This window comes from Oreochromis niloticus, linkage group LG10 (genome assembly GCF_001858045.2).
Source record: "Oreochromis niloticus isolate F11D_XX linkage group LG10, O_niloticus_UMD_NMBU, whole genome shotgun sequence".
In the NCBI taxonomy this organism is placed as follows: Eukaryota; Metazoa; Chordata; class Actinopteri; order Cichliformes; family Cichlidae; genus Oreochromis; species Oreochromis niloticus.
The window spans coordinates 17,160,886-17,171,109 of NC_031975.2; the positions used below are offsets into that span (position 1 = coordinate 17,160,886).

The 10,224-nt window shown below is 39.6% G+C and overlaps 1 protein-coding gene across 1 annotated transcript; it reads right to left on the reverse strand.

Annotated features, from left to right (window-relative positions):
- Positions 1-2,349: 2,349 nt before the first annotated feature.
- LOC102076102 (protein ABHD15) lies at positions 2,350-7,280 on the reverse strand. The gene is made up of 3 exons (XM_005462331.4): positions 6,309-7,280; positions 3,326-3,555; positions 2,350-3,243 (listed from the first exon to the last, which is right to left on the reverse strand). The coding sequence occupies exons 1-3, from the start codon at positions 7,056-7,058 to the stop codon at positions 2,547-2,549; spliced, it is 1,677 nt and encodes a 558-aa protein (XP_005462388.1). The 5' UTR covers positions 7,059-7,280; the 3' UTR covers positions 2,350-2,546.
- Positions 7,281-10,224: the final 2,944 nt, after the last annotated feature.

Sequence of the window (10,224 nt, forward strand, 5' to 3'; positions counted from 1 at the left end):
GTACCAACCTGTACTCAAAAGTTTCAATCTCTTTTTTGGCTCAGAAACAAAATGCCAGTATGCCATTGTTCCAACTTTTCCCCAGGTCTTTAGTGTTTTTATGCCAGAAGGGGTGTTTTTAATTTCCAGATGATGTCTGCAGAGGGCCAAACGAGTGGCGGACTTTTAGACCTTCTCTTGTGTTTACTAGAACTCCCAGGTGTTTTGCGAGGCAGTCTACCTTTAGACCTTGGTCACTCTGAACTGGATCAGTTGCACTGATTGCACAAGTGACTGACCAGATTAAAGAGTCTACTGTGATCCACCCCCCCAACTCTCAGTGTTGGGGTTGGGGGAGGAGGTGACTGCCATTGCTGAAAGTAGGTGGGAGGCAGGCTTATGTCTCTGTACAGTCTGTTTTATCAGTATTCCTTTTATCTCCTGTCATTTGGTGGATCTTGCTGTTTTATTCTCCCTGGTCCAGAGATCTGTATTAAACTGTATTAAATGTATAGATTGTGCAGAAAGCTGAATGTTGGATAGCAGAAGAGAAAAGATATTCCTTACAGATGACAAAGTAAAATGTATAAATGAAACTCAAAAGCAAAGTTTAGGGGATAAATGTAATATTTTGTTTGTAATTACTATTTTTTGTTGGAAGAGGGCTACTGGATAAAGAATCATCTGTAATAAAATAATTTTAATATTTCTTTGTCCTGTGGTGTCTTGTATGAAATGGGAAATACAGTCATGTATGGATATGAAATGAAAAAGTGTAACAGTTTCATTTTAAGATCTACAGAGACCCCGGTAGAGAATTTTATTCCGCTTGACGTTCCTTCCTGTTAAAAGGGAGTTTTTCCTTCCCACTGTCGCCAAGTGCTTGCTCATAGGGGGTCGTCTGATTGTGGGGTTTTCTCTGTATTACTGTAGGGTCTTTACCTTACAATATAAAACACATTAAGGTGACTGTTTGTGTGATTTTGGCACTATATAAATGAAATCGGATTGTTTATAATTTGGGTATTTTTTTGTGGGATTATTGGAAAATAAACAATTGTACTATTCTACCAAAGAAAGTTCAGGGAGTTTTGCACCAACAACCACCTTCATTGTGCAGCAAAAGCTTTTGTTTGGATGAGTTTTACTATTTTTTATTTTTTTTTATTTTTTAATCATTTAACAATTTGTTGCCACAAAAAAAGAAGATACAAATAAATAGAAATCATTTCAGTGGGCAGACTGTGAGAGAAGCAGAAAAACTGATTAATAATTCCCTTTTAACATGTTGGAAAGCCCATGGTTTCACTCTTCAGTCATCATTTTACCAACAAATCGTAGGAAAAGTTGACGTTTTGCAAACAAAGTCATCTTACAAAAAGCCAGCAGCAGTATGGTTTTGATTTATAGATACTTGAGAGTATCTGTACCTGTAGCACAGAAAATCATCAGGGTTTAGAGAAGAGCAGAAACATTTCTAACACTAGGAGCACAAACGCACACTTCTGTAAAGCAGCTGAGACTCCCAAGTGTTCTCAAAGTAAGTGGATGAGAATTACAGTTTGGATTTATAAGCCAAAGGAATGCTGAGCCTCTTTCTGGAGAATTTTGTTACTTGGTCACAGTAACTGCAATCACCGTGGTGATTTTCACTACTGCTTGAGTTAAACAGGTGGAAGCAATTGATGACCAATAACTCACCTGAAATTGATCACTGATTGGTTGATTAACCCCCACCACCCAACTGATAGATACTTAAGATGTTTGTGTCTTTCAGACAAATGGTCCAAAATAATAACAAGATCCTACACGCACTTTAAGCCCATCTACACCAGTCTGTTCATGGACGTAAAGCACAGGAGACACAAACATATATTTTGAGGCAGTTATGTATTTGAAGCTTAACTCATACTGAGTTTAAAGACACTCACTTGCCCCCTTAAGGTCAGAGTTCATGAGTCAATAGTAAGAAAGAGACTGGGTGAAAGATCATCTCGCATTTGCCAAAACCATGTCGGTAATCCCCCAAAACTTTAGGGAAAATATTCTGTAGACGGAGTTAAACCTTTAGACTTTTTGGAAGGTTTGCGACCAGTTAGATCTGGTGAAAAAACCTGTGACAGCATTTCATAAAAAGAACATACCAGTAGTCAAACAGGTCCAAGTAGGTTTAGATAATTTGTTTTTTTCCCTTTAATAAATGAAATCATGATTTAAAAACTGTATTTTGAATGTATTCAGGTTATCATTGGCTCATATATGTCTCATATTAAAGATTTTTGATAACAAGAAATGCTTAAGTCTGACAAATATACAAAAAGAAGTCGACAAATATACAAAAAGAAGTCGACAAAAGAAGCAGACAAATACTTTTTGATGTAACAGGAAACATAAATGTCTTTTAATTGAAAACCAGTGTGTTTTGAAAAAATGTCAATAGTCATTAGTCAACTAATGTCGTTAGTTATACATTTTTTTTCTTGTTTAAAAAAAAGTTGTCTTGTGTTTGAAAGACTTATCTTTCATCTTCTCAATACCACAACTGAGGATTATCCATCTTCTTCCCTTCAGCGTGTGTAGGACCTCTTCCAGATGAAATTCCCTTCTTGTGCATCCATGGTGCATTGATCAGCAGCCTGTGGTCTTGGTCTTCTCATCTCTGTGGCTTTTCTCCTACGAAGAGGAGCCATGCTCCAGCCCCTCAGCCTAGCCTGACTGTTTTCTTCCATTAGACCACTCCAACTCACCCTGTTCCTCTCATCCCCACGCAGGAATTCAGCTACGACCCTAAAGTACTCCAGAACTGAGCTATGACTCCAGATTTCTCCCCCCTGCTCCTCGTTTACTGTCCTCTCATCCTCCAGAGCAAATCCACAATGCCCTCCCCTGTCTGTCAACATCAGAAAGAAATACGGATTGCTCATAAAAAGGGAAAGGGGCAAAGTGGAGGCAGGCAGGAGGAGAGGGTCATCACTGCTGCAAACACAGAGCACAGGGACCGCCACCTCATCTGCATCTCTCAGTGGCTCATTTCTCTCCCAGTAGCTTTCCCAGTCCTTGGCTGGGTAAGCCCTCTCATCCAGCGCCCAGGCTGCTGAAGATGCCAGGCCCCACTGGGAGTGAGATCTTGAGCTCAGTCCAGAATTTAAAGGGCTTACTTGAGGCTGAGCTGAGGAGCAGAAAAGCGCTTCCTCAAAGTCCCTGAGGGAAGAAGAGCTGAGGGCCCGATCCACATCCCGGACACCTCTGAAGGAACTTGCATATCTTATAAAGAAAACCAACAAAAGAAAGATATTATATCCATGCTTCATTTATGTCTGTGCTATAACACTTTTCATGCTCTCACCTCCTGAGCTGCTGTTTTCGGTGAAACAGTGCCCCCCAGCGGTAAATAGGAGGCATGGGCGTTTCAAACCACAGCTGGCCCAGAAACACAGGTGAGATTGCTGCTGCTGCTGTCAGGTACGTGCTCGATCCACACTCCCCCAAATAGGAAAGAAGGACCCCTGAGCCTGACCCCTCACTCACTGCAAAAAGCATAGAGGACGGGTGGCGGCTGTGGACATAAGCCACCGCCTGATCACGGAAGACAGGAAAGATAGTGACACTGTGAGATCACGGTCAAAACAAACAAAAAAGAGTGACCGGTATCGATTTTACAACAACATGCCCAACTCAATGCTCGAATTAGTTTCTTGAGGCATTTTATGCAGACGTGAATATTATCCTGGGGATAAATCACCCTAATTTTTCTATTTTGTTTTTACTTCTTCCTATTTATTATTTTTATTTATGTCTTTTGAAGCCCACAGGCGATACTGAAAAGCTGTAATCTGTTGGTATTCCTTAATGTGTGCACCTTGAGCACTCTAGTGACACCAGTGGGACTTTTGAACCATATGGCCACTGGTTAAAAATGAGCTACTGTTGGAATTCTTGATTTTAAAAAAAATATTTGCACACCTACACCAAAAAATAGGGCAGGTGCTGAGCCATAAAAAAGGCACAGCAGTTACTATGTTAATTTAGTAGCAATGTGCCAGCTGTTGGTATTTTTCACATACACAGTAAATTTTTTTAGCTCAGATTTTTTAAATGTTCACCATATTGCATTTTCTAAAAAGTTTTCCAGACTATTTTTTCAATCTTCATCAGGCAGATGATCTTAAGAGCAAATACTGCAAAAAACCAACAAAAAAACAAAAAAACAAAAAAATTTCAACTGTAACTAAAAAAAGGTTGAGATGCTTTGTAAAATTCACAAAAGCAAAAAAGGTTTGCAAATCCCAGAAATGCATGTTTCTCAGAAGGTCATACAAAAACATATGAAATGTTTAAACTGAGAAAATGTGGCTGAAGCAAAAACTTGTGTGTGGGAGACTTTCAGTTGGCCTTGAAATGACTCTGGCCAATCGTCAAGTGACTCAGCTGACTTGTTAATCACTGACGGTGAGGCCACTCAGGTAGTTAAACTCTTATGTGGCCTTGCCTCTGGGGTGGACGAGGTTCAGCCTGTGTTCCTAAAAGCTACAGGGCTGAGCACTCCTGAGCTTCCCTGGGAAGGCCTACAGCAGAGTACATCCAGTATTTGAACCTGTGATTCAGAAGGAACAATCCATCTCTCACCTCTCGATTCTAGTTTTTGCACATTATGTGGGTCCGTTTCAGCAGGTGGTGACCTCCAGCTCGCACCAGAGTGGAACTGAAAGAATGAGATTGTGGATAGAAACAGCAGAAATGGGCTTTCTCTGACAGATGGCTGGGTGCAGCCTTAGCGATAGGGTCAGAAGTTCAGTCATTTGGGAGGGGCTCAGAGTGGAGATGCTACTCCTCCACATCAAAAGGTGCCAGCTGAGTTTGTTTGGGCATCTAGGATACTTCCTGGATGAGGTTTTCTGGGCCTATCCTACCTGGAGATAGCCCTGGGGTAGATACACTACATGTTGAAGAGTTTATGTCTCTGGGCTTGCCTGGGAATGCCTCAGTGTTCCCAGGTGTTGAAAATGAGCTAACATTAGTTTTAAATTGATGCATTTTCTCAGTTTAAACATTTGATGTGTTCAATTGTCTATTGTGAGTAAAATATGGGTTTATGAGATTTGCAAATCATCACACTCAGCTTTTACTTACATATTACACACTTATTCGAATTGGGGTTTTAGATTTGAAATTTTCAAATGCATTCATACCTCAAACACGAACAAGCAAAAGCAAAAGCAAAAGCAAGCACAAATGTCCTCACCACCAATACAATGGATCTTTTTTCATTCTACTTTTGCTTTCTTTTGTTTTGTTTTGTTTTTATAAATGATACAAAATGATGTCAGACAACCAAGCCGTGCAAACCAAACCAGTTGAACAACTAAATGTATTGTTCTGAGGCATATGTCAAACATGTGAAAGCATGTCTCAGCCAGACTGCTTCACGTATTAAAACATGCATTCTTACCGGTCCTGGCTGTCGTGCTTTTAACACGATCAGATCAAGTGCCTATGGAAACGGTGCCCTAGCCCCTCAAAGGTATTTAGACCTACAGTTTTGTTTTTTGTTGTCCTATCCTGTCTGGCAGCTTTTGCAATCTCAGTTATGATCTGAATGCACTGCTGTGCCAAATACATTTTGCTTTTCCAAGATCAGCTTTATAAATTCTCTGTATGCTCCTTTTGTTTAGGAGAAAATATGGAAAGATGTAATAAAAAAGTACAAATAGTAATGCACAATATATCTTCAGCTGCTGCACCTGTAAGAAAAATAAACATACAGCACTTGGAACACAAAAAGTAGACACAACGCACAGGTACCTAAATCAACAAGCTTCTTGTGGTGTGTGTGTGTGTGTGTGTGTGTGTGTGTGTGTGTGTGTGTGTGTGTGTGTGTGTGTGTGTGTGTGTGTGTGTGTGTGTGTGTGTGTGTGTGTGTGTGTCTTTGTCATGAAATGTTCTTGAAAATGACCTACATTTTTAACTCAGTGTCACTTTCAGATCAGCATAACTTTATCTGTGATACCTAATAATTAAAAAACAAACTAAAACTAACTCTGAATGTTTTCAAACAATAAAAACTAAGCTGAAACAAGGAAATCTTTTCTGAAAACTAACTGAAAGTAAACTGAATTAAAAACAAAAAGTTACAATACTATACCAACACTGATCTGAATGAAACAAACAATCATTTTCATTAAAAGAGTGAAAATTTGAATAATGTCTTAGAGAGAAGGTGTGAATTTTCTTTGTCCAACAGTTTAATAGCTTCATTAAATTAATGACATAGAAAATAATAATAAATGACTGAAATATTTCTGTTTGATGATGAAATTTTCTTTCTTTACCTGCTCAAGATCAGCTGGGTCTCCAAACTCGGTTACTCGTGCTGTGGTCAGCGGGCACCCCTCTGTGCCCCGAGAGTGAAAGACCACCACATAAAAGCCCCGACACAGAGCCTGTTGGCACAGCGCCTTTAAGTGGGGGGTCATCCCTCCCCAGTATTGAGGGATGAGGAGGAGGACAGGGGGTGCTGAGGTGAAGTAGCCCGGTGCCCTCACCCCTGACTGGTGCTCCTTCCTCACATCCCACTTCTTTCTTGTGGCAGCCTCACCCATCTTTGTCCCTACAGCCCAGTCCACAGCTATGATTCCCCCGTCCTTCAGTAGTAGGTTGTCTCTAGTGAACTGCAATGCCTCTCCATGTTTGCCCCACAGCAGGCTGGACAGTGTCTGGAGGTGGGGGTCTCCCCTCGGCCAGGCGGCCAGCCTCGGCTTGGCCAGAGAGCCACAGTGCCGGAGCAGATATTTGGCCAGCGCAGTGGGTTTGCATATGAATCTGGGTTCATCTGAGATCTGACCTGACCCTGACAAAATATCAGTCCCTGCTGATTTGACCTCTTCAGCCCTTGCACTGGTGTTCTTGTGTAGTGGCAGCCCCAGGATCAGGCAAATAATAACCCAGAGTCTCCAGCTTAAAGCCCTGACTGCCAGCACTGTCCAACAATGCACTCTGGGCACGCGGAGAGTTAGAGACAGCAGCAAAAGTAGCAGGGATGGGAGCAAAAAGAGGAAACAATCCCCTACAAATGATGCCATTTGTAAATGCAAAACAGTGTATTTTAATCCAGTGTTTTCTTTGAATATCTTGACTTTGATTTCTTCAAAAACGGTTAACCGCCATTTTTCTTGTTGCTTCAGGAACCTGAAAATCCAGCCTGACACACCATCTGTTGCTCTGTATCGTCGTCTCCTTTTTCCAATTCAGAGAGAGAGATTCAAGAGAGGTTTTCAAAGATTGCCAAAGAGACAGAAAGAAGAGGGCCGGGGCAAATGTTAGTTATTCTGCACTCGCTGCCCCTGCTTTCCCCTCCCTCCATAAATCATTTACTACCAGCTCAAATAGAAATCGAGCAAACAGAAAACACATAAATCTGACCCATTAAATATTAAATGATTATAGTCGAAATGATTCCAGGAACAGAATGAAGTCCAACTTCATTCTGTTCCTGGAATCATTTCGACTCTATTCTTAACAATGGCTTAAATGCAGATATCAGTATATTTTTGCACTGGAGAACAGTCACTGTAAAATTTCATTCAAGAGTTTTATTCTCATTAAAAATCTGTAAAGAAGTTTTAAAGTAATGTTTTAATTTCGCTCACATTTTGAGTTTGGTAAGAGGAAACAGACACGGACGTTTTATTAGGACAACTATGATAAACCATTCCACTAAACTGAAGTTTGCGCAGTGTGATACCCGACTGTAATGTTACCCTACAATCTTGAAATTTAAAAAAAGGAAGATTTATAGTCTTTAATCAAAGATGAATGCTTGTTAGTGTTGGTATAGTGTATCTTGTCAAACATGCAAAGTAGTAACAGAAGAAAAAAATATAACAGTTTGTCGTTAACTGCAAAAATGCTATTTTCAGTGACTCTTATGGTTCAGGATGTGTATTATTTACACCATATGTACATTACTGGTAATTTGACTGTTAAACCCCCCCCCCCCCAAAACATTTGTTTGACTAACAGGTAAGACTGGTTGGGGTAGTGTACTCCTCCTATCAAGGAAAGAATAGTCATAGTATATGACAACCAAAAAAAAGCTTGATTTATTGATTACAAGCAAAAATACTGAAATCCTCCTGAGCTACGCTTAATGAGGATTTCATCCTGTTTCATTCAACACCTCATGACACACAAGTCATTCTTTAATAAGAACAGAATACAAAAGTGATTAATCCAAATCAGCTCATACAGAAAACATCAGGATAAGAAATAAGAAAGACAAATATGTAAAATCATAAAACATCATTGCAAAACTTAATAATGATAATAATAATAATAATAATTTTTTATTAAAATATACACAAAGAAAACTAAATGCATGTGCCACAAATAAGGTTACAGAATTATGAAGACAGAAATCTTTTCAGCATGGGAATTATCCCCAACACACTGCCTATTTTTATTTAAATCTAAATAGAAAAACACACAGTGGAATCAGTCATGGATTGGCCTCCCTGGAGCCTGGGCCTGAACATTTTTGAAGCAGTGTGGGATCATCTTGACAGAGAACAAAACAGTAGGCAAGCAAACATCCAAAGAAGAGCTTTGAATGTCCTTCAAGAAGCCTGGAGAACTATTCCTGAAATATGGTACACAACTTGGGATGCCTTTATTTTTCATCAGATCTGCAGACATGGGTAAGATCATCCATCTACCAGCACTTCAGAAGCTAATGAATTAACATATCATGCTCTGTACATGCTTAGAGAAACATCTTGTTTTACTCAGGCTACTTTTTTTTTTTTTTGCTTGTATAGAAGCCCTTCATAGGCTAGCTGTCTCTACATATTAACGCATTTAATGGAACAGAAGAAATCAAATGCGCCTCTAAGCAAGCAAGGGAGTAATATCAACAACAGACTAGCAACTAAAGAAAATGAAAAACTGAAATATAACACAAATTGGTGCACCCAGGTGTAACAGCATGAGGCGGGTCTTAGACATTCAGGTTAGAGTGTCCTGATGCTTCTAGTTCCTTCACTGAGTCCAGCTCCAGCCTAAAGGGGAACCTGCAACAATAGACACAACACGCAAAGAGAGCAGCAGCAACGACCCACTCAAGCCTCGGGGCTATTGCAGTATGTATTAGAAATATGCTGCCAGTCGACTTTAGAGGAAAATAGTGAAAATGAATCTGTCACAGTCAAGAGTAGATCTTGAAAAGTGCTCTGCAGTTTGCTTGTTGCTTGGGCGACTTGGCCAGATGCTGGCATCTCCTCTGTCTGAGAAGATTGGTTTTATGGCGATCTCTGATAAAACCAAAACAAACAAACAAGCAAACAAAAAACCCCACTAATATTGAGAATGCTCATTTGTTCCAGTCCACATGTAGCAGCTCTATAATGCTTCCTTATAGACCCAGTCCCTCTACAAACTCTCAGAACCATAGCTGCTCTAGGTTTTTGTGTGTGAGTATCAGAGTACTTGCATAACAAAAGTAAATAATAATAATAAAAGAAAAATGTAAACACCAAAATGAAATTTACAGTAGCAGCTGCAAAAAATCATTGATTAAAGTTAATACCTGCAGAGGTAAAATGCACTGTCTTCACTAAAGTCTTACCATTTACTTCATGCATTAATGTAAGTTCGACTGCAGAGGAAAAATAAAAGTGTGCATTAGATAACGAGCTTTCATTTTCATGATGTTCAGCTTCTCGCTCGGTACGGTGCTAAAATGAAAGTACGCACATTGGTATTTCTACAAATACCAACGCGCCCCTGTAATGAGCCTCCTAAGGGCACAGTGGCAGTGGAGCGAGTCAGGGAAGATGTAAATGTATCCAAACTAAAACAAATAAACTCCATGCATTTGAATATATTTTACTCTATTATATTTTCACCTTTCAGTCAGTTCGAGCCAGTTAAAGGGTAAAAGGGGAAATTTAAGACTCTATATTTTAAATTTTTTTTCAAAATGAATGGAAATTGACATTTTTTAGAGGTCATATACTATATCAAAATAACATTTTAGTTTAACAGTAATAAACTTGAAGTCTAAAGATTAAAGCGCACATACTTCTGATTCAGCTGTGTTATAGTGTATATTCAAGCTAAACGCACAATAATCTTACTGACTGTAATGATCATGATAAAGGTTAGACAGGTAGAGCGAGTCCTTCTAACCCCGCCCTGGCAATTAGGAAAAATAAAAGCAAATGCTGACACCATAACTTTCAAGTTCACAGG